We start from the raw sequence: 25500 nt of genomic DNA, 5'->3' as shown, positions 1-25500 counted from the left end.
GCAGTGTCATTGAGTCCAATGGTAAGGTGGAGCCGGTTTAATAGAATGCCATGGTCAACTGTATCGAATGCAGCAGAAAGATCCAGGAGGATGAGGAGGGAGGGGGAGCCAGCATCGGATGATATGAGGAGGTCGTTAGTGACTCTTACGAGGGCAGTTTCTGTGCTGTGGGCAGAGCGGAAACCGGACTGGAATTTTTCGAAGAGGTTGTTATGTTTAAGGTGGTCCTGGAGGTGGGAGGCAACTGCTTTCTCAAGTACTTTGGATATGAAGGGGAGATTGGAGATGGGCCTGTAGTTGGATAGGACTTCCGGATCGAGAGTGGGTTTTTTGAGCTGTGGTCTGATTATGGCATTCTTTAAGACTGGGGGAACGTGACCAGTTTGGAGGGAGTGATTTATAATAGAGGTGATCAGGGGACTTAAGACAGTGATATGGGTTTTTACCCCATATGTTAGATATTTACATTCACAGTGAAAATTGTTAATCTGTCAGTACAATAACTGACGCCTTTCCTGGTCTGGTCTTTGGTTGAGTGACCTGGAGACTGTAGCCTGTGACAGGGGTTTACACAATTACAAAGAGGTCAAAGGATAGTAAAGAGATAGGAAAAAGAAAGGAAGATCATATTTCTACTACATAAAATGATGATTGATTTTTCCCATTTGTACACACAAAAAATTGATAGAAATTTTTGGGTAAAGAACGGAAAAACAAGTGCTAGACAGAGGTTCAAGCCTTGCTTAAGCTCTCACCTTCTCACACCCAGTCGCTACGTGAATGTTGGATTGCTGTTTCAGAAAGTTACAGAGGTTGTCGGACACAACCTTGCAATCCAAAAAAAGGTTGCGAACTATTGACCTGATGTTTTAGCCAGATGTTCAGTATTAGTACAGCAACAGATATGATGATGCAGAGGACATTGATAGACAGGTGCTCTCTCTCTCTCTCTCTCTCTCTCTCTCTCTCTCTCTCTCTCTCTCTCTCTCTCTCTCTCCAGAGAGCCATTCAGTTATTAATGTCTGAATGACACATCTAATTCTGTTACACAGCCAGTCGCAAAGCTTTGGGGATTCAGATTCACGCCATTTATCTCCGTCTGAGTTGTCTGTTCCCCTATCAAGCCTCTCACAGTGAAAGTTGAGCCCCCCCCCCCCCCCCCTCCTTTGCTTTAAACCCAGAACAAAGATTTCAGGAAAACTCAACCAAAAAAAACATTCAGTTTCAGATTTTTCAATATTACATGATAACCCTCCGCTTCCCACTCTTCCAGTCTGATCAGTCGATGTATCTGTGTGACTCCAACAGTCTTGTGTCGCTGACTGAAGAGTCTTATTCGGGAAAAACTCTGGCGGCTTGAGTGAATAATTCAGTGTTAGCGGGAGCAGAGACAGATAGGCTCTGTGGTTCCTCTGTGTTTCCCCACTAACACCGCTCTGCCACTTCCCCTCAGAGGATACACTACATGTGTTTTGGGGACGAGGTGGGGGGGGGGCGATGGTGGGAGAACGGAGAGGAGACACTTCAGCAGCTTACCGTTTCTCGCTGCTTTGTCTCCCTACTTTGACTTCTACATAGAATAGTATAGTGAGAAGAGTAGCAGCGCAGACAGCAGTGTAAAACTGATAGTTTCCTTCCTTTTTCAGAACAAAACTTACTGTAGTTGCACTCAGACACGTTTTGTGCCTGCCTTTGCTTGATTTTGCTCATGTGTGTTCGCTCCCTCAGGTATGGCCATCCTCAGCATGAGTGTTCAACACTTCCTAGGTGGTCTCATCACCACGCTCACTTTCACTACCATGATGCATTGCACTCAAAGGGCCGAGGAAAGCATTCAGGTAAAGCAGGGTTTATTTATACCTGTCAACACTGTCATTGTTGAGACCCAGGCTGCTGTTATGTAATGTTTTCCTCCATTGTCAAAATGTTTTTTAGTATTAATTGTCTCATTGGTGTTAGGTCATCTACTGTGGTTTGAAGAGACAACTCTTTTCTCCCTCTTTCCTTCCTGTATTTCCTCTCCTCTGTCCTCTGGTTCAGTTTTGCCATTATGTAATTTTAGGTCATTTCCTTTGGTTGTCAAAGGCGAGCCGGAGATGGAAATCCTCAGCATACAGTGCCACACCTATCGTCACCTACACCTGTCAGTTTTCATCAGCTGTTTCCACCTGGAAAATCTCAGACCCAGTTTCTATTCACTGCGTCTTTCTTTTCTCTCTGTCCCCCCCTCACTGGCATTGTCCCATCTACCACCTCACTCTATTTCTTTGTCATTCCGTAGTCCTTTAAACGCTCTCTGACTTTTTCCTCTCCTCTCTCGTTTTCTCCTCTTTGACATAACTCCTTTTGTCCCCGTCGTAACTGGGCCATCGTTGCCTGGAGGTGATCGCTATTCGCACAGCCATTCAGACATCACTCAGTCAATCTCTGAAGGTGACAAATTATCATTTAAATTGCTGTCACTCTTAAAGTGGAGAAGAAAGGGGAGACAAATCACAGGCTGTAACACAGATATCAGGATCTGGTTACTAATAAAATAAATAACAGAGGAGAACCAATCACAACATGTGATGATGAGAACCACAGTTAATTTGAGAGGCTCTCATGACACATACAGTATACTGTTTGCTTGTTAGTGCGTCGGTGTGTGAGTCTGTGTGTGTGTACGCGCACACAGGAGGGGGGAGCATTAGCTCTTGTGTGCTTGTTGTGTGTACATGTGTGTGTGTTACTGAAGGTAGTGCTATCCAGTGACAGAAAGCTGATAGTGTGAGTGCTTGTTAACGATCCCCAGGAGAAAGAAACCCAATCTGTTAAACAAGTTGCTCAGAATAAAGGCACTCCACTTAGCTGTGGTCACACAGGCTCTCAGAGCTCTCTACCTCGGTGCACAGACCACAGTTAGAGCTCAAATAGTCCAAACTCACCACTAGATCCTCAACTCTCACCGAACTGATAGCAACTGTTTTTCAGTCTTTCTTTTTCAGTGATTAGGTTCCTAAACGATAATTTATATATTACAAAGCAAAGCAGTTGTTTCAGGTAGGGCTGTTCATAATGTTTTTTTTGGGTTTTTTGTACATTCAAAGCCTCTATTCTATTATTCTATTCGAATGAAGCCTGAAATGTCTGTTATCATATTTTATGACATCATCACCCTAAAAAAATATGTAAAATCCTCTAACAGCATTCTCGATTTAAATAAAGTGATTAACCCGATTAGATAAGTTAGTTTTTATAATTATTATTATTAAATCAGCTTTCTTTAATGAATACATGTAATCTATGGTGCTGTTGGTTGCTGCATGCCTCCTTTTGTGTGCCGCAAGTGGCAGAGCAAGCAGTTTTTTGAAAGCCTAAATGCCAACAAATATGGATTAAAGCAGACTATTTTGTTATGAAAATAGATTGTGAATTTGGGAAGTGATTAAATCTGGATTTTTTTTAATACATTTTAACTTTTGGACCTCAAAAGGTCTGGTGGGAAGTGGGCAACAATCCTATGCAGCCGCCACTGAAATCTTTTTCTACAAACCATATAATACTAATAATATTAGTGTAGTCTAATCTTTATCTGCAACTGTGTAGAAATACCAGGTTTAAACAGAGTCGATAAACATAAAAAAAAAGCTGTGCAGCATTTAAATGTTGATGTAGAAATTGATTGTCAGCTTATGAATGAAGCGTCAAAGCTTCCAGCTGTTGGAATGGATGAAAACATTTCAGATTCACTCGTCAGCCTTGTCCAGTCTCCATAAAATTTAAAATGACAAGTTCAGTCCATATTTATATGACACAAGGATTTAGGGCTGCAAGTCATTATCGATAAATCTTTGATTATTTTTTAACTGAATGATTGATTAGACTACAAAATGTAACAAAACAGTGAAACATTTCTAGACTCCAAAGTGATGTCTTCAGATGCCTTGTTTCATCTCACAATACAAAACCAAAGGATACTCAGTTAATGAGAATATAAACCAAGGAAAAGCAAATCCTCACATTGTAGAAGCTGGAACTAGGGCTGTGTATTGGCAAGGATCTAGCAATATGCTATATATCACAACACATGCGTTCAGATTCAATATATTGTGATATATTACGACACTGTAAGCCAGGGGATATGCAAGTGCAAAGAACACACCACCATATACATGAAATCATGTTTAAAAAGTTTTAAAAAAGTATTTTTTAGTGCACTCAGAACAGTGAGATCTGCCTTTGTATTTATCACTCTCCCTATAACACACTGGCAGTACGTGAGTGTATGGAGTGCAAGAGTCAGATGGCTGAAGATAGATTACAGCTATCTGGCAGTGGGAGGTTTAAGCACAACACAAAATGAACCGCTGTCATGAATCTTTGCATTTAAACTATCTATGATTTGAAAATAGATACAGTGGTCTTGAGAATCAGCACAGTAGCACAAAACATAATATCGCAGTTCTCAAATGTATCTATATTTGCTTGCACCTGTTGCTGGAACCAGAAAATGATTGTAATTTTTGCGTAATAAATAATGATTTACTGATCATTGAAATGGTTGACAATGAATTCTCTGTCAATCTGCTCATGAATTATTCAACTCAGTGTTACAGCTTTAGTTCTAAGATTACAAAAGAAATGGTGCAGAGGAAAACAAACATGTTAAATCCTGTAAAAGAAGCTGAAGGTGAACAGTTCCACACTCACGGTAACAAAAAAAAAGGCTTTGGAAGTTCACATTTGCTGTATTTTTATTACTCTTTTGTAAAGCAGAGGAGTTGTTTGTGCATGAAAATGATTCAGTTACTTACAAATTAATCTGTTTTTATTTGATGGATTAAAGACATTAGAAGCCTATTGGATGCATTAGTTCATAATGGTCTAGGTGTCACTAGAGTCCTGTTTCGTTGGAGTTACCTGCCTCACCTGAATGTTGTGCTCTCAGGCAGAGGGGGGAGGTCTGGAGAGATTAGGTAATTTCTGTCCTCTCCCCTCTCTCTCCGTCTTGAAAGCCTCAAGGCCGTGATCAGATACTCTTCTTCGTTTGGCCTCCATCCATCGTCTCAGGCCATGATCTCACGCTTTCTCTTTCAGACTTCCAGTCTTTTCAATTTATTTTTTTTATTTTTTCTCCGCTATCGTTTCCTTTTGCGCTGGCTTTTTCCCGAAAATCACATATTGTCTGTTGTTGCAAATAAATCGGCGTCACAGGTGCAAACATCGACTGATAATTTGATAGGATGAAGTGTCACCTCTCCACTTTCCCAGCTACTACTCCCTCCTTTTACTTACAATGTGCCTTTATTTTCCAAACCCTCTCTTTACCCCTTGTCCTTTTTCTCCGCTCACTTCCCTGTCCTTTACCTCCTCCTCTTACTCCTTTCACCCTTTCTCCCCCTCATCTTACCTCCCCGCTCTTCCTCTCTCCTGCAGGCGACCCACTACAGTTTCCTGGCGACTCTGGAGGTGCTGGGGAAGCTGACGTTCAGCGCTCTGGCCGGAGGCGTGGTGGATTGGTTTGGTTTCCAAGTTGCCTTCCTCTTCTTCCTCACCCTCTCCGCCGGGACGGCCCTGCATGTGTGGACGGCTACCTTAACTGGTGCTCTCAGGGAACACCAGCTCAAAGAACAGCCCAAGTGAGATCAGGATCGGGGTGAAAGGTCCTGATACGGGGCGTCTGCAGGTGCTGAAAATGTGTTAAAATTGATGACCAGTATTCAGACTCCTCAAAAGTCCTTGAATCCCGATAAATATAACACTCATGACTTAAGCAAATCATTTTAGTCTAGAAGATCTTGAATGAGTTGATGTTCTTGTTCTGCCATTTTTAAGGAGAAATCAGCCATGCAGTTAAGTACTCTATTGCAGAGTGTGCTTTTGTTTTACTTTTTTTTTTTTTTTTTCAAATTGCACAATTGTCATTTCACTGGCAAAACTGGCCTTATATTTATTTTATTTTGCATTTGAAATGTCTGGAAAAGTCTTAATATTTACAGTAGTGCAAGGAAACTTGCAGATAGTATGTAGGTAAAGATGAGCACATTACGTTTTGGGGCATGATGGGATTGGTGCACCCAATCAGTGTGATGCATTAGCAGAGATGTACAGTCTTACTGTATTGAGAGTTGAAAGATAAAGCTGTTTTTATCATCTGAGCCATTCTAATGTTTTGACAAGCCAGCAATAAGAGCTGTAGCCAAAAGCAATATCGCTACTCTGTGATGCTTGTTCTATCATATTGTACTGTATATGAATATGTTAGTCATTCTCCTGAGTTGTATGGTTTACAGTTCTAAATGAATCTCTACTACCTCGTATCAGCGCTGTATGGTACGATACACAGGAGGCGAATGTACAGTAGCTGCACCAAGTAGAGCATACTCTCATTCACAATGAATAGTTACAACACGTACACGATGTTATCTAAGCCACAACAGTTAGCCAAAGTAGGTTTACAGTTAGTGCAGCTGGTTCATTTTAGAGAGGAAATAAAAATGCAGTTCAGCTGTTGAATGAGAAGCATTTATTCTGCTTAATTAACTGCAGATTATTACAGTGAAATCCCGAACAGGTCGACCTTGATGGCTTACTTCTTGTAGGGAACGTCAGCCTTACACACTGCATGGTGCCATCTTGTCTTAGTTTCTCAGTCAAAGAATCAGACGTACTCTAAAAATAACTCTTAATAAAACTGAAAAGACCAATACCATTGGCAAACTGCAGTCACTTTTATGTTTCATGTTTAGAAAATGTCAATATGTACTTTAAAATATACTATAACTCTCCATGGTACTGTATGCTATATAGAATAATTCTCCAGGCTTAAAATATGAATGAAAGCAGCTCAGAATGTTTTCTTTTCACCAGGCTCTGGACTGTAGGTGAACGTATTCATAGAAGTTAAGTCTTAGACCTCTTCCTAACATACAGCGAGCGAGTGAGCGAACTCTGGCAGATGGAGCCTGCAAAAGTTTTCTACATACTGGGAGTGATGTTGCAGCACGAGGAGGGGATGAAATATTTAATATTTGCGACTTAATTTCTTCTTTTTGCAAATGAGTAAGCATCAGAGTTATTTATTCATAACTAATGTCATTTCCTGTTGTGGATCATATATGATGTGCTGCTTCTTAACCTTGTAAGAGTCTCTTCAAGCCTTTTCTCACCAGCACGATCCGGAAATGTGGTGCTGGGATACGGAAAATCCACATGCAAATTTTCAGTATTACAGCCATGCACACGGGGTCCGGTTCAGATTATTCACGTTGCTGTGTTCCATTTCTCCTACATAGTGCCAGTGTCCACTCCACACAACTAAAACCTGTCATTGTCAATTAAATATTCCAGCAGGCAAAAATATGCCAAAATTGAGGTTTGTCCAAGAAATTTTTTCCCTGCACAATTGTTCGGAAGGGGTGCAGGAGAATTCATAAGAACCCACAAAATCAGATCAAATTTTTATGAATATCCATGCCAATTTATCAGACGAAAATCTGTGCTTGGTGTGGAACGGCTTTTCATCCATGATCTCATCCACTGCTGACTGGAGGGAAAACAGAAACATCAAGGCCATCAGGACGTCAGGTTGGAGGTGGAGCAAGTGGGAAAAAAAAGTTTTTCACAGAAGGGACATGTTGTTTAGCCCGTTAGTTGATGCATGGAGCAGGTTAGGACATGTTCATTGGGTAAAAGTGAAACAATCTGATGTTTGCTCGTTTGCAGTCGAGTTGGGAGGAGGTGTTAAAACTGATAGTTATGTTACTGGGAGACAGGCGTATAAATCAAGGATGGATTGGTTTACGTAAAGGCAGTGATCTCAGCAAACTTAGCCAAAATATACCTGCTTTCACCCACATAATCAATAAAGGGATGCCATACCACATCATCACTGGGTCATCCATGTAGCCAGGTCCTCTGTCATGAGATTTGCACAAAAAATAAAGCTGCTGAGTGAATCTTTGTGAGTCTGGTGTCTTTTTATGTGGCCTCTGGTGTTTACCTCCCATCACCAGATTTTACTACATTTTCTGTCCCCCGGGGGACAGGTCCTGTGTGGTCTGTAAGGACGTTCCCACCTTTGAGAATCCGCTGTGGCTTATAGCAGCTCTGAACACAACACTGGCTCTCTGCAGTGCACTGGCTGAGGGCTACAGTGGTGAATAGGGCCCGTGTCACAGGATCCACAACCCTTACAGCTCTAATAACACAACAAATGCTGTGAAGGAGGATTAGGCCAGCTTACACGGCCCCTCAATACACCTCCACTTTACACTTTCTCACCCGGACTCATTATCTGGGCGTACTGTTTGTGTAGTGGGATAGGCGTTGTGGGGATCGAGAGGGAGGGTTTGAGGAGAGAAGCTTATGTTTTATCCTCTTGCCATTCTCAGACAGAAGCGAGGAGTGAGAGCGATAGGCCTGTTTAGTTTGGTGTCTTTTTAAAAGTCACATGAGACCAAAGGCCCACTGCTCGTTCTGTCATCCAAACTTGTCAAGCTGTATGCTGTATACGGGGAAGGAGGGCTTCTTTCTGTTCTTTCCAAAGAGTATAGTCTGAACCTCCTATCTGTGAAAAGTGTCCTGACATAACCTGTTTTTTAGAACTGACAAGACTTGACCTCTTCAGCTTCACACTACAGCACCCCCACCATGCACTTTTTACAGCAGTATGACATTCTCTAAATTGGGGATCTGTCAACTTGCTTTCCAGGGGACCACTTGCAAAATGACAGGAAGTCAGGGGCCATAATAAACAGTAATATTTATTAGTATATATAATAGGTTTTCGACCTTTTGACATTTGTTGTCCTCACTCATCTTTTCCAAGAGGCAAATCCAGTCGCCGCAGCCCTGCAAAGGTCAGGTGTATGCAGGGGTGTTTGTAGGATCTGAGAACATTCGGGGCTACCCAGACCACTGTCTTGGGGTCCAAGGGATCGTCCCTTGGTACCATTTATTTTTTATGAAGCTCTGTTTTGAGGCTTTTTAATGCGCTCTGGCACCTTATTTATATTCAAATTACAAAAAAAGTATCCCAGTGTGAATCAATTTATTTTAGTTATGGATTAGAAAATGGTCACCCGGCACCCTATCTGGCCTGCAGGCTGCAGGTATCACTGCTCAAAGCCCTGTCTTCACAGATATTTTTGAAAACTGATATTTTCCTCTACGCTGTGGCTGCTTGTCCTCATGCAAACAGAGTTTTGGGTAACTAAACCTGATTGTTTTTAAAACACCTAAGATGCAAATTTTTCAAAACTCTGGTCACTTTTTGTCTGTTTGGAGATGTAAAAAGAAGTGTTTCACACATTTTACACATTTCAATTGTTGTTTTGAGTAATAAGCATACAGCAGAAACAACAACAATGGCAAACTACCAATTTCTTTTCATTTTGTTAGCACTGCTTGGTCTTAAGACTACTTTATACTTACACTACTGTTTCAAATGTCAAAAAATAACTTTAACTCTCAACGTATTGTTTCATTTTTTCCTGTGTTTGTAGGAAATTAATTTAAAACATTGAAAAATTGCTGTTTCAGTGGTTTTGAGATCTCTACCTCTGGAACTTCTGCTGTCACCCCAATACAATGCAGGTTAATTATACTGAAAAAAATACATTTGAAAGCCTCAACAGCAACACATCTCTGCATAAACAGTCTCCTGATGACTCTGGATCATCCACAGAGCTCAAACACTTTTCAAACACAAAAAAATAAAAAAGGAGGAATGTGTTAACTGTGGGCACATCACTTGGTAGCTCCGTATTAAAGCCTGTGTGCAGACGACAGAGTGAGGAAAGGTAGAAAAGTGGTCTGGATCCTACAGCGCTGATGAGAGTGAGACCTCCCACTGCGGTTGCCAGATTGGCAGAAACCCCCCGTGGAGAGTATGCGTGTCTCTGGGCCACCCTCCCTGCTACGGCTACCATTGTAGCAATAGATTGGTGGATTTGATGTGCGTGTTGCCTCACATTTCGACTGTGAACTTTGTGGAATAATAACAGATATGGGAATTGCATAAGACTTGCTGCCAAGAGAGTGAGAGAAGCCGGGTCAGTCTGCCAGGCATGTGCTGTAAACACAGTCTACCTTACACCTGAGAGTGTTATCACAGTGCAAGGATCAGGCAATTATTCAGTGAATACTTTCCTATGAAGTGGCAGGGCACATGGCGCTAATGTTAGTTCATGTGTGAATTCCTGAGGTGCTATCATCAGAGTCAGATTCCCTATATGGAAGGATACGGCTTGGTGTTCTTTTATGTCAACAGCTATTCAGTTTCGGTCATTAACAATCAGGCTGGGGCACAAGTCTGGTCACATCACCAACTTTATACCCGTATCACACAGCAAAAGGATAGGCCTTTTCATTCACCCTGTGCCAAGGCTGATCCGCTAATCACAGCGTTCACAAGACGCGCCACAATGTCACCCAAACAATGGAATACACAGAAATAATAAGGCAGATTTTATGAGTTACCAAGATGGAGAGAGAGGGAGAGTTCACTGACAGTTACATCTCTCACCTGGTAGAGTTACCTCTGGGGAGAGAGGGAGGGAAGAGAGGAGAGAGAGGATGGGAGAGAGGCAGAGAATGCAACATGTTTTAATCTCAGCAAACAAAGGTGTTGTATCGTTTTTTTCCCCCTCTTTTGTCTCGGAGTGCCCAAGAGGGAGAGAGGTGTTGGCTTTTTGCGCTGCTTTTGTCCCGTGGCCGGCAGAATGGCCTTCTGGGAAACTTGAGTGGGCAGGTGGAGGAGCGATCAGCAGCATCAAATGTCACAGTGTTTCCTCCACTGGTGTTTACTTTTTGTTTATTTGCAGAATGAGGGACATGGACACCTCTCTCTCTATCTCCTCTCTCCTTGCGTTCTTCCCACCGCTTTGTCCATTGTCTTCCTCCTCTGCTTTCTCAACTAACTTCATCGTACGCTCACATGAAGTTTGTATTTGTGTGTTCCATTCTCTAAGACAGATTTTTAAAACTAGAAAAACACAAACATTTTAGATGTCACTGTCATTTCTCTGTGGGTGTAAACAGGATCCAAATAGTACTCTGTGTGTGATTAAAAAAGTAATAATCTAAACAATCCATATGGGAGCTAATTTTGATTATACAATTTGTATGTCAAGATTGCCCACAATTTAAATACAAATTCATATCAAAATGTATTTATTCTAATGCAAGATTCTGGATTAGGTTTACACTTTCTTCAGACAATGGTTTATTCTTTCACCTGATAAAACTACAACAATTATTACTCATATAAATGCTTCAGTGCCAACATATTAAACTCCAGCAGCTTTATACTTTATGCTCCATAATGCTCAATTCTGAGTTGTTGTTTAAAATTCAAGTACTCTGGTAATACACTACAACATCATAAACCTGCCTTCCCAAACATAATTCAAGGTCAACTTACTAGCTTTTTCCAAAGCTTTAAACTGCATCTCACAGTCTTCATCAATAGGTGGTGGACTTAACTGGGAACGTCATGAGTAATAGACAATAATATGGCTCCTCAATGGATGTTACTTCCAGTCTGAAGTTGTTAAGAGCTCTAATTTCAAAAGATATTCAAATATCTTTAATTTATTGTATTTAAATGTCATACATGTAGTCAGACTTTATCTGTAAAATAAGACAATATAGATAATAATGATAATAAGATAAAAAGATAGTGATAAAACACTAAAAATCTGCATGGAAACCTGGTTCGATATCAGCAAACATGTTATTCAAAACTCTGGAACTCACCTTTAAAGGTCCAGTGTGTAGGATTTAGGGGGATATACTGGCTGAGAGGGAATGTAACATAATAAGAGAGAGTATAATACGAAGGTTTTGATTGTGCATAATCACCTGAAAATGAAAAGAATCGTGTTTTTGTTACCTAAGAATGAGTCATTTATGTCTACACAGGGAGCAGGTCCTCATCCATGGAGTCTGCTATGTTGTTTCTACAGTAGCCCAGAATGGACAAAAAAAAAAACCCTGGCTCTAGAGGGCCATTCCTCTTTTTGCATTGACCACTGTGGTAGCACCTCCGCAATGAGCCGACAACATAGGAAAAACACTGATGTGTAATGTGAAACTGTTTTTTTTCAGTGTTCTTAGCAGTTTTAATCACTGGGTCTGTTTGTTTTGGAGAGGAAAAAACCTCTGTGTATAATTGGCTCCTGGTAACAACCCTTCGGAACGTCTGGATCTGAAGTTATCTGAGAAAAAAGGTGAAGTTCTTCTCCAGCATGCAAAACAGCGTCGGAGAAACAAAGATTTGTAACGTGACGCTGCTTCATTCTGTGTTTTTACCAGTTTAAATCACTGTTTGTTTTGCAAAGAAAGAAGACCTTTGTGGTTAATTTAGCTCCCAGTAAAAACCTCCTGAACAATGAACACTGAAGGAATCCTAATGAAAAGAAGTTTCAGCTGGTTTCAATCTGCAGTCCTCACCTCTTGTCCCACTAGATCCTTCACACTGCTCCTTTGAAGTTAAAATTATTCACATGAAGCACCTCTGTTCAAACTGTTCAAATATAATGTACAAAGAAAATAAAACTGCATTAGAGGTTTATACAGACAGCAGTTAAAACATTTCACAATGGTCCATCCACAGTAAACATATTCACATTTAAACACACAGGCGAAAGACAAAAGACCAAAAATAGAAAATAGGACAGAGAGAGAGAGAGTAATTGAAATGAAATATCCAGAGGACGAGCGACAAATCTTGTCTGATAACACTGGAAAGATCTCAGTATTATGTTCCTTAAAAACACTCTAAGTTGTACTATGAAAGGGCAAATGATCAGCACCCATTTCACCCTTTAACCCAGATTAAAGGGTGATTAAAGCCATGTGTGCAAAACAAAATAAAACAGTCACTGTTTTATTTTGTTTTGCACACATAAATGGTTCAAGTCCAAAAGGGGAAACAACAGTGTTCATTAAAGTGTGTACTTCACAAGTGTAGCTGCTGGGTCACATAAACTGTAAACGTAAAGAATGATAATGGTCATATCTGTGTATCTCATGATCTTTTGCATGTGCCCCCCACAGCAGTGAAGGCTCAAAGAGGAATAGAGCAGATCTATGGAGGAAGTAGAGGAGCCTGCAGGACAGACAGAGGAGCAGTGAAGGTTCAGTTTGCTGAACACAGTTCAGTCAGTTTGCCAAGACACAACGACCGCGCCGTAACTCTAGCCCAAGAAGAGAGAAGTGCTTGTGTATTTTCTTCCATTGCGGGCAGGCAGATATCTTCACTTGATTACAACACACACCTGTGTGTGGATCTGATCACCACTGTAGGAACAGGCAGTGAGATGTATTCAGTCAGCCTTTGTGGAGATTTAAGGATCTAAAAAATAGAAGGACAGTGGAGAGGGAACTGAGGAACATTACACATTTGCTTTATCTCGAGTTAGATGTGTTTTGTGTCAGAAAAGCTCCTAAAAATATACTGTCAAATATTAACTGAAACAGTATTTGTCTGTCTTGTGTGTCACAACATTTGAAATAATTGTGGCACACACACACACACACACACACACACACACACACACACACACACACACACACACACACACACACTGAATCTGCAAAATAAATCCAGCACATGACCATTTATCCTGCTCTGTTATTTCAGGGTGTGTGTGATAATCGTGTTTTTGAGAATTTTCTTTTTGGGAATTACCAGTATTTGAATACAGTTAATTTAAAAAATCACGCACCTAATCCCCTCCACTTAATTTAGAAACAGCCATTTTCCATTTTGATGAGAGCCTGAGTAGAATTTTCAATTAGTTTCCACTGAGATGCCACGAGTTCACCTTAACAGCCTCTGAGCAATAACTACAAGCCCGACCCCGCTGAATAACTTAAGAATAAATTGTATGTTCTGTACTCATTTCATTAATAATACACGACTAATTTTCATACAGGATCCCTGCTCCCTGCCAACATAATCATAGTTGTCTATTTTTAGGTACAGGCTTTTAATTGGCATGAATATTCCAATGAGAGACAAAGAAGATGGCAGCATAAACAGATTTCACATAAAGTACAGTAAATGTACACATGCTTACAGACACATGATCTATGAGCTTTTATCACCGTGACATAGTTTTGGGACGGCACAAAGTAAATGGCTCTGTGTGTGTGTTAAGAATAGAAATGTGAGGTCATTTTCCGGGTGTTCGCATCCTTGCAGGGTTTATTTAAGATCATAACTATGGTTCTCAATTCCTTTATTTCATTTGTGTGAGTGTGTCATTTGGCTGTATGACTGTATACCAGTTGTATTTGCATATAAAAAGAAAATCCGGTATCACATGAAGATCAAGCTGGTTAAAGTAACTGTGATCACATCTCATACTGCAATGTATGCAACTTTCAAGTGGTGGATAACTGAGAAATCAGTTGTAAGCAAATGGTGGTGTCAAAAAAGACAGGTTACTTTGTGGAAAAGTTTTCATCTTAAATAAGTATTTCACTGCTAGAAAAATTGTATTTTCATAAAACTGGACTCTCTATGCAGTAGAAAGATGCAAATATTTTTGAAATTGGTGCCATATAACTGGAGAAAATAGAGAAAAAGGGCTGTGGCATTCGCTTTTGCTCAAGAGGTAGAAAACATACAACTACCACAACGCCCTGCACTGCACTGACCATAAATGCTCCCACTGGTGGTTAAAGATCTTCAGTCTTGTCTGTTTTGACACAGGAAACAATATGGCGGCTGGCTGATAACAAACAATCCTGAATTACACTTAAACGATGAGCTAAAATATGTTTCTGAAAACATTTGAGGCAAGAAACAGGCAACACAGTGACAGACTCCTGGTTCATATTTGATCAGCGCTGCTTAATTTTACTGTTTGAGCTCAGTACTTTCAGCCTTTATTTTTACAATACAGGAAACAGTATGGCGCTCACTTCCTGTTCACAAGTTCTTATATTACAGCCAAACAGTACACTATTATATGCCTCTGAAGACATTTTAGTTTAGAAATAGAAGTAAGAGAGGTATACTCTTTGTGTCTGGTTTAGAAGTAAAATCTGTAGTTTGAACAACAGTCATAGAGCCAACAAAAATCTGATTTGAGCAGAGAAATGAGCAGAGAAATCTGGTTGCTGGCAAGGAGGGGAGTTAACCACAGATCATTTACACATATTACCCACATTGTTATGATACAAAGCTGGTTGAAAATGGAAAAGGTATGCCTTTAATGTCTGTCCTCATTCATTGTCTTGGGTTAAATCGAAAAGTCTCGAGAAATGGGCATTAAAATAAACTGCAACTACAGTATCATGTAGGGTTAAGCTTGTAATAATAATCTTAAAAAGATGAAAAACTCCTAGAAAAAAAGTGTTAGCTTGACTCTTTTATAGTTTGGATGAAGAGAAAACTCCTCCTCTAGCATTTTGCCCTTATTTTAATAAAGATTTTGTGAAGAGAGAAAAAAAAGCTCTCTGAGTTTGCTAGCTTGCTAATTGTCAGTTATCAAGGTCGTTAGCTTGGTTGGCTACAGGACATTAGTTTGATCATTTGTTTAAAGGATATACTATTGATTCCCCTCTCATAACTGTCTTAAAAACACTTTTTTTTGTGGAGCAGTAAAAAAAAGTTGATGGTGAGACACAGCTGGTAAGCTACTGTAGCAAATTCCTTTCTTGACTCTCCAGCTCGGTCCCCTCAAGGTCAATGCAGTCAAGATGACTTGTTAGTTATAAAAGGCGGAAATTCACATGTCAAATTTCACCAGCTTGACAGAAATATTTTAAATGCAGCTGTGAACACGCCTTTATTCAAGTTTCTGTAAAACAATAAAATGATCTAAACCACGTGTGTTTGCATTTGAAGTGATGGGAGCTGCTCTGTGGGGAAACAGGCTCTGCTATCCGGTCCCTTAGTGACGGGCTGGGATGTGACAAGCTGCCAGCTCATATGGTGTTGAGCCTGAGTCACTTAACTCTGGTCTGCCTCAGTCTCCAGGCTCAGACCCCTTCAGCCCAACCCTCCCGCATCCCCACTCTCTCTCCTTCATTCTCAGCCCCACACACACACACACACACACACACACACGTCCGCTCCCCCAGCCTCATTTGGACCATTAGGGCCAAGACAGGAGAAGCCTCATTCTTGTGCACACACCCCACTTCTTCTCTTTCATTTTCTGTCATCTATTTTCTGACGCCTTCCGATCCATTCCTCCATCTCGCTGCCCTCACACACGGACAACCCGTCGGGACTAGTTGTTGACGGAGGAGTTAACAGCGCGTTGTGATGGTGTTTAAAGGGTTCCAGCTCTATATGGCTGTCTACCTAACTGGCTGGCTCCATGCCTCCTGATGAAGGAACTTTTATAGGTCATCTGTCCATCCATCCGTCCGTCCGTCCATCCATCCATCCATCCATCCATCCATCCATATTCATAACAGGTGAAAAAAACTGCACATGAGGAATTGTTGTTGTTGGCAGACTCAATCCTATCATATTCCAGGCCTCTATTATTTACAGTATCTCTCAGGGAAATCATTCTTTGGCAAAGTTTGCCTGAGAACAAAATGTATTGTTTCTTAGAGTGCAGTCACACAAGAAAGACTCAAATTTCTCTTAATCCCATATCAGAATATCTGTGGTATGAAATCGAGGCTCTGAATAAATGGGAAATGTCAAATTTGTCATGCTGGTATCACTTACAAATGTTTGTGATATCATGCTACAGTGTACAGACACCCAGCTGTTGGTATCAGTTTCAATTTCTAGTGGTCTACAACATTGTGTTTAGAAGAGCATTAACTTTTGTTTTATTTCAAGGGTAATTTCCTGATAGTTTTCGAGGAAGTGTCCTGTAAACACCTGTGAAATTTGATACTAAAAACAGAGACAAAGTTGAGTGTAGAATTTAGTTTGAATTAAAACTTTTTGTCATATTCAGCAAATATCTCCTTATTTTCTGTTTTCGCACTGAAAAATAAAAATCTGGTGTTCATACTAGAGATATACGATCCATTTTTTTTTTCAGTTCCAATCCAACTCCGATGTCCGAATTTGGATATCTGTCGATATCTGATACTGATACCAGAGTGCTTTTTGCATAAAAATTGCATTGCACTTTTCCGAAAATTTAAATGTATTCCAAAGCAATTTATTTGATCTTTATGTTAAGCTGGCTTCACATGCTAACAGGCATAGGATTGCATTTTCCTATGGAAACTCCTTTAATGTTTTGAAAAACACTAAAGAGATGTAGGGTCTAGGTATTAGTCCGTGGGAGTTACTTTTGGTTCTAAAGGTACAATACAGAAAGTTTTCGGTGGAAACGCAGCCCACTGCAAAAAGGTAGTTATGTGCTATTTATGAGCACTGGAATCAACCCAATGTGTTTGGACCTCCATGCTAAAGATGCTAACATAGCTAACTAGTTTCTTTGCATTTGTTTGGGTGTTGAGTTCAAGTATCAACAATCATTCCCTCAGAATCGCCGACTCTACTCTCTGAAACCGCCATAATGTAAATATTCCATTCAGGCTTAAATTGACAAGACACATACACGGTTTGTGGGTGTCCACAGAGTGAACTTTAGAAACAGTAACTTACACAGTTCACATAAAGAGTACCTAATCTTCTCTAAATAAGCACAGGAAACCTAAGCATTGAGGCACTTTTTAAAACAAGGACAAGAAGATGATTCCATTTCCTTTAAAAAACAAAAGGACAAGAAGATGATTCCATTTCCTTTAAAAAACAAAAACAAAAAAAAAAAAAAAACCTTTTAGAATACATCACAGCCTGTGTGGTTTCACTGTATATATCATGATGTCCAACTACCTGCCACTTTCCAAAATGAATGTATATATGATGGGTGTGTTGATGTGGAGAAAACATGAAGCGACGAGGTGATGGAGCAAAGAGGAGAGGAAGGGTGGAGATTTGTGGAGGAAGGGAGGAGAGAATGAACGGACCAAAGGACAGAGGGGGAAACACAGTACCATTACTACACTGTTTGACATCATCAGGGATTCAGCCTCGGGCCAAAGCGACTAATGGGGGTCTCTGTGCCTCTCCCTTCCTCTCTCTCTCTCCCTTCCCGTATCGCTCTCTCATACACACACACACACACACACACACACACAACAATCACATTCAAAATGCACACACACTACATTACAGATATGAATTCATGCATGCTTCAGTGCTTAGAGCTCTACAAGCACACACGTGAATACACATGCACAACTATGCACAAACACAGCTGAGCCGCCATGTCCAATCCAATAAGGTTTTCATGCAGTGTTTAAAATAACGAAAAGCTGAATCTATACTTCCTCTTGGTACCTCAAAGTGTTTCCGTCTTAATTTTGGTGCAAAGCTGTACTGTAAATATTGTTTTATTGCATTGAAATCACCTCAGTGATATGTACAGCATGGTCCTACACATCCTATTTTCCTGTTGCTTCACGGGTAAACTAATCTTGTATTACCATTCATGTAAGTGTTGATGTGTCATCTGTGAGACAAAAGGGAAACAGTTTAGCCCCTCTATCTCACCCTGTACCTTGAAAGCCACACCACTGGTGTATCTCCACAGTCTTTGAGGGGGAAAAAGGCTTACAGCGCCACGCTGCCGAGAAAAGCCAACTCATCCCCACCAGCATTTGTTGTGCTCTGCTTAATCTAATTCAACTGCTAAAACCCCTGTGACAGCAGCTCCCATGCTTCAAGCACTAAATCATAGTCTTACAGGGAAATGGCAGCAAAAATAAAGACGAGCGGGAGAATAAGCAGAGTGGAGACAGAGAGACAGAGAAGATAAAGCATCCAGATAAAAAGAGATGGATGTGGGATAGAGAGAAAGAGAGAGGCAGCGATACAGTAGAGCAGTGGTGTATCTGGTGGAACCATCACAGAGGCAGTTTGTTGACTGATGTAGACAGCTGGACATGGATTTTTTAATCTGTCTAAATAGGATCTGCCCAATGCAGGCTTTTCTTCCAAACAGCAGGCCCAACACTGGGGTTGTGACAGCCAGACGACAGCATGGGACCACAGCACTCGGAGATGACACCACTGCTGTCTGCGTGTGTGAAAGAGAGCAGTATGTGCGTGCATCTGTGTGAGGAGGAAGGAGAGAGAGGAAGTCAAACAGTAAGGCATGCAGTCAAAATATCTGCAAGTCTTGCCAACAGAAGTGTCAGATAAACTTTGTAGTTTTCGTTTCAGATTTTCACCTGACGGCCAGCATTAGTTGTGATGCAGTTTGTTGTGGACGGACTATGTTCAGGTGACAGCTGTGATGTAACTCAGACATGAGTCAGGTTTACATACAAATGTAGTGCAAATTTTAACAGAATGTCCAGAAAATTAGCAAAAGACGATGGAAATCTATGTCAATTAGGAGCTGGACATACAGTATTCAGAAAAACAGTTTTTTGTGCAAATGCTTCAGTTGGATGCCATTAAAACCACTGCAGAGGAAGAGTGTGCAAATAAATTTCTTAATCAATCTTATGATTTATTCACTAAGGCTGTTCCCGTTGTGTTTTTATCAATGCATGAGCTTTTGCTCAGCCAGACGTTTTTTGCATTATTTCAACTTTTTTGCAGGTTTTTTTTTTGCATTTCCACTCAGGGTTTTCATGCACAAAATGAAAAAAGTGCATTAAAGGAGCTCTACACAACATTCGGAGCATATCAACTATTCAGAGTCTGAGCCAGGATTGTCTGCACATGGCTTTCAACATGGAGATGGCTAAGCTAGCAGCTAGCAGCTAACCGTAAAAACAACACAAACAATTCTAACAACAGCAATAGTCTTGACAGAGTTAAAGGTGTTACTCTGTGGTGGAACTGGGGTTGAGTGTTATACTTTTGTGACGGTGCCATCTGTGTTATTTGCGGTTATCCCCAGTAACTGCTGTATGGGTGTAGTGCAGAGCAGCAGCGATTAGCCAGCCAGTGAAACTCACATGCACAAACATGCACACTCAGCCAGTTCGTCTACCACAACAAAGAACAGAGAAGCTCTGTTAACAACACACACAGAGGTGGTTTGACATCATTCTCTGGTCAGGACACCATTACTCTACTTTATCTTTACGTAGCAAATAGGTGTTTGCTGCTTTATTAATGCTCTCACTGCCATTTGCAGAACCTTTAAACACATAGATGGAAATGAACTTAAGTTTTGTGATTGTGTTGGTAACGTTAATAGTGCAATTATGTGAGTTGTGAAATGATTTTTGTATATTTGGTTAAAGAATGGGTTACACGCTTATTTTATCAAACTGCTTGTAAACATATTCACCTCAGTCATCCTTCCTCCTCCCACCTCCTCTGGAACACTAAAGGCAGTTTACTGTTTTCTTGCTGTAAATTTTGTACTCCACCTTGTGAGTAAACAAAAATTACTGGCTCTTGAAATGATTTTTTGGATCATCTGCATCAAGCAGTTTGATGCTGAATTGGTTTCAATATGGGGACTGCAACACTGTTAAAAGTCAGTGTCGTCTGCAGCAGCTACATGCATAGTTACTGCTGAGTTATCTTAATATGATTTTTTTTTAATTCTGTATTGTATTCTTAAAATTTTATGCAGATTCTTATAGACATTAAACTTTGCCATTTACTGTGCATTTTAAAAATGTTTGCTAGGCTGAGTCTTTAATACAGAAGATTATAGATGTTTGTTTAAATAAATTTATATTTCTCACAACAAGAGCGTCAGCTGCATGCGTAAGGCGAAATTTTACCATTTTTATGTGTCTGTGAGCATGAAAGACATTTTGTAATTTTTCTATCACTGTCAGTCCTGCAACCCACCATAAGTTCAAGTATCACTATTAACAAATGAGCTAAGACCAATTTGTAATTTCCAATTTTTATGTTTCCAATGTGGAAAGTGAGAATATTAAGAGAGCAGATGTCTCTCCTGGTGTTATAAGAAGATTTTAGTATGAATTGTAAGTTTGTAAGGAATATTTTAATGGTGAAGATCTCCCCCAGGGTGTGTATATATACTGCTCTTATGTGTATGTGTGAGGATGTTAGTGTGTGTAGTGTGTAGTTGATTGGGTGTGTCAGGCTGGCCTATTGTCAACTCCTTCAGACAGGCTAACAGGCTCTCGGGGCCCCGGGACCCAGAGACGGTGATGGGAACACTGTTTAATTGGGGTAATCGGCGCGCTTTTAGGGACCTGCTTATTAAGAGAAACCCCTCACACACACACACACTCGCCTCAGCAAAGACAGACAGACAGGCAAAGTGACAGCTCTGCCTCTCGCCACCCAATGCCTTCATCCACATCCCTGCGTCAGAGACCCCGAATCAGCAGGCAGTGGACGCAGTGTATGATCATGAATGTGTGCGCCCATGAGTGTGTGTAGAACGGTGACATCTCTGTAACACTAACGATGTTTAACAATACTTAAATGTGTCAATGATAAAGTGCCTATGCCTGGAGATGGAGACAGGGCAAAAGGTGTGCTCCTGACAAGAAATGCTGGGTTCTGGACATTTTGTACAAATTTGGACATTCAAAAATGAATAAATTAAAATTATAAACATATTATTTGGGACCATGATCTCTTGTTAACATCAGATATTCTTGTGGAAACAGATGGTAGTTCAACATGACCTAGCAGTTAGCCTCTACTAAGGTTTTAAAGCATGTTACGGTAAATAAGTCAGTATGGCATTGTATAATCTTATTTCCAGTAAAGGGTAGTATGTCTTAGTGTGGTATTAATGCTTACTGAGCATGCTCAGTGTGATCTAGGCTCGTATTAAAACAACAAACAACAGTTTAATTCATTGTCTGAGGCAACAATGACTGAGATTGTTTTATCTTGTCTCATCCCACGTTATTGTTGTTGTAAGAGAGAGGGATGTGAGGATTAGACACTGTCTGACTCTGCCTAACCCCCGACTGCACACACACACACACACACACACACACACACACACACAGATTCACAAAGCACACGCAAACTTTTCCCAACCCCCACACTTACATTTTTTTCCCCTCACACGTAATTTGCTGTTGTAATACGCTGTCTGACCTGCCAACAGGTATCAGATAAAGAATTAGACTTAATACTGCCTCTGCATTGTTTTTTGTTTTTACATCATACCTGAATGTACAACCTGAAGTGTAAATTAAAAGAAAAATAAAAAAAAATATGAACACATCTTCATCAGTACTATTCCAACCTGAAATATCTCCCTTGAAACCTTCAACTCACTTTTTTTAATTATTTCCCCACATTCAGCTCTTCTCATTCCTTCCGTTTCCTCCCCTCCTTCCTCTCCTCCCATTATCCATGCATTCTTAACTTCATGAAACTCCACTTTACACCCTTTTGAGAGACGAGGAGGTGGGAATACATTTCCCTGATCCCGGCTTCCCCTCCTCATTCGCTCATTCTAAGACAAAAGGCCTTTTATGTTTTGTTGTGTTTTCTGCTGGTCTTACATGTAGTGATGTTGCCCTGGCCTGACTGAGGGTCAATACATATTGTTTATGAAAAACAAAAGGATGATGACGTGATGTCATGTCTAGACTCCATGCAAATGAACAAGGTTCATAAAAACCTCTCGCAAGCGTGTGTACAGTATTTTCAACACCACGTGATGCACGCACGCGCATACACATACATGAACACACACACACACACACACATACACACACACACACACACACAGAGTGGCAGACAAAGTGGGAATGATTATGGTAATGATAATAATCATGGCTGTCATCACCGTCTCCTCCACCATGTTAAAAATTAATCTGAGTTAACGGTAATCCACGTCTCCTCATTAGATTACTGGTGTGGGGAGGGGAGACTCACAGGCCATCTGTACATCATTAACAGAGTCTCGGTGACAGCCCTCTCCTCTACCATCAACTTCCTCCATCCCTCCATCTTTGTCTGAATCCCTGTTTACCCGTCTCCTCCTGTACCACTGTCGCTCACTCTCCTCTCCCTTTCCGTCTTCTCTCTTTTTATTATTCAGTGTGTCAGTCTAGATGTGCGTCACGTTCACAAACCAAACCCGGTGACAGAGAGGATTTGAAAACTACGCTGATGTGAGGCTGTTTCTTCGTCTCCCAGGGGTGTCATTATCAGCCCGCGTCATCATCAGTCCATTATTATTATTATCACATCTCATTTCTGTTATATCACTGGACATTGTTGCCTGTGATGGTCCTTCTGTTCCTCTTCCTCCTACGCACACCATCAGCAAAACAAGTCCACCCCAAGCTTTGATTTCTATGGAGAAATTATTCTTACAGGAAAGGTCAAAGGTCAGGGTCAGCTACAGTGCTATGGTACAGCATTGCTCAAAGGCACTTAAGCAATGGCTGGAATCTCCAGCAAAAGGGTGATCTATTTACCAAACTGACAGCCTCCGCTGCTGCCAAACAAAAATTGAAAAAGAAGGGAAACAGAGAGAAAAAATAAATCTTGACACATTCATCATTGAATCATGTCACTGGAACAAACACAGACAGGCAGAAAAAGAGAAACAGACAAAGATGCTGAGGGTCGTGTACAAGAAAATGACAGTAAAAGGCACAGAGATAAGGCAGGCAAATATACCAATTGTTTAAGTCAGTTTATTTGTCACATGAAATCATATAAGATACAATTCCAATGAAATATAAAGCCGTCAGTTCCTTCAGTTTGTGCATTAAAAAAAAGGCTGTAATAATAAATACATGTGTATGATTGGTCAGGCTTCTGCAGTGTCTTCAACTAGGATCCTTGTGACCTGAGAGTAGAAGCTCTTCCTGAGCTTCTCAGTGTTGGCTTGGTGTAACTGGTACCTTCTGTCTGACCTTAACATTGAGAAAAGGTAATTATCCAGGTGGCTGGGATCTTTAATGATTCTTCTGGTCCTTAATTTTGTAGTGTCTGGGGTAAACATCCTTTGGGCAGGGTAGAGCAGTGCCTTTATATGTTCAGCTGAATGAACCACTCTTTGCAGGGTCTTGCGATCCTGTTCGTTGCTGTTACCGTAACAGGCAGTGATGTTCCCCATCAGCACACTCTTGGTGGTGCTGGAGTGGATATTTCTCAGTATTTGAGGGGATACTTCAGAATTCCCGCAGTCGTCTCAGGTAAAGCAGTCTCTGCCTTGCCATTTTCATCTCATCACTGAGTCAGTATGCAGCACCCAGGTAAGGCCCTCTGGGATGTAGACACCAAGGTACTTGAAGGTGTCCAAACAAGGACCCGTTGATGTTATGAAGTTCCTTTGCTGCTTCATCTTCTTAGTCTTCCTGACATTCAGCATTAGGTTGTTGTCCTGACACCAGTGAGTCAAGTCCTCTTCTTCTGTCAGGTGGGCTTTTTCATCGTTATCTGTAATTAGGCCCACCACATGTGTGTCGTCAGCAAACGTGATGATGGAGTCAAAGGTGGCTGCTTAGTTGTGGGTATACAGGGAGTACAGCAGGGGACTCAAAACGCAGCCCTGGGGTGCTACGGTGAAAAGGATGAGAGGGGAAGAGGTGTGTTCGCCCACTCTCACCACCTGGAGTCTGCCTGTCAGGAAGTCTAGGATCCACCTGCACAGTGAGGTGTTTAATCCCAGCTCCTTGAGCTTTGTGACAATCCTGGAGGGAGTTATACGCTGAATTGTAGTCAATGAACAGCAATCTCACATAGCTCCATCTCTTTTACAAATATACACTCAAGGATAGTCCATACCAATATATATAAACATATATATATATATATATATATATCTTTAAAAATAATTCTAACACACCACAACTATAACAACAACAACAGTGGTGAACAATATCGCTGGGATCACTTTTAGAGTGATTTAATGAATGATAGAAACACTGACAGTATCCATTTTCCTAAGCTGCCGACACAACTGGAGCATGCAATACATGCTTAGCACCACTGTTTACAGAACATTGCCCTTCATCAGTGTGCATGCTCACATTGTTATCATACTATCATCGATCTGTGGACGGCCCTGTTGTCACTTTCTTGCCAAGAGTTAGATGAGAAGATTGTTTCATCTCTCATGTATGTACAATACATATAGAGATGTCCTCAGCAGCTGGTTATCTTATCTTTGTATAAAAAACTGGAAACCACACGAAACTGTTGGTCTTGCTCTTTTTATAGGTACTAAAGTCCACCTATAGGCACCATCAAAGCTCCAGACAGGCAGAAAATAGAAGTCGAATGCTAGACTATATCTTGGTCATTTCTCTAGAAGGTTACTGCACCAACTCAAGAAATAGTCCCACATATAACCTCCTGTATAGTTATCATTTTTACTTTGGTTTATTGATTAAACAGTCATGATATATTGTATTACTCAGCTCTTGTAGGGTGACCATATTTTGATTTCCAAAAAAGAGGACACTCGGCCGGCCACGACATAGCCTACTTAAATGATACTCGCAGTTTACTCAAAGATGCCTTATAATTTTAATATATTTAAAATTTATATGTATAGATAGAAAATTCAGTTATATTACAAA

The 25500-nt window shown here is 40.7% G+C and overlaps 1 protein-coding gene across 1 annotated transcript in view; it reads left to right on the top strand.

The window, feature by feature from the left end:
- The window catches only part of mfsd3 (major facilitator superfamily domain containing 3), a 29698-nt gene extending 21764 nt beyond the window's left edge, over positions 1-7934 (top strand). The window contains exons 5-6 of the mRNA XM_050051574.1: positions 1729-1838; positions 5419-7934. Of these exons, the coding sequence (XP_049907531.1) occupies positions 1729-1838; positions 5419-5625 (317 nt within the window). The 3' untranslated portion in view covers positions 5626-7934. The remainder of the gene's footprint in view (positions 1-1728; positions 1839-5418) is intronic.
- The last annotated feature ends 17566 nt before the right edge of the window (positions 7935-25500 follow it).

This window comes from Epinephelus moara, chromosome 8 (assembly GCF_006386435.1).
Source record: "Epinephelus moara isolate mb chromosome 8, YSFRI_EMoa_1.0, whole genome shotgun sequence".
Taxonomy (NCBI): domain Eukaryota; kingdom Metazoa; phylum Chordata; class Actinopteri; order Perciformes; family Serranidae; genus Epinephelus; species Epinephelus moara.
This window is presented reverse-complemented; position numbering and strand designations above follow the sequence as displayed.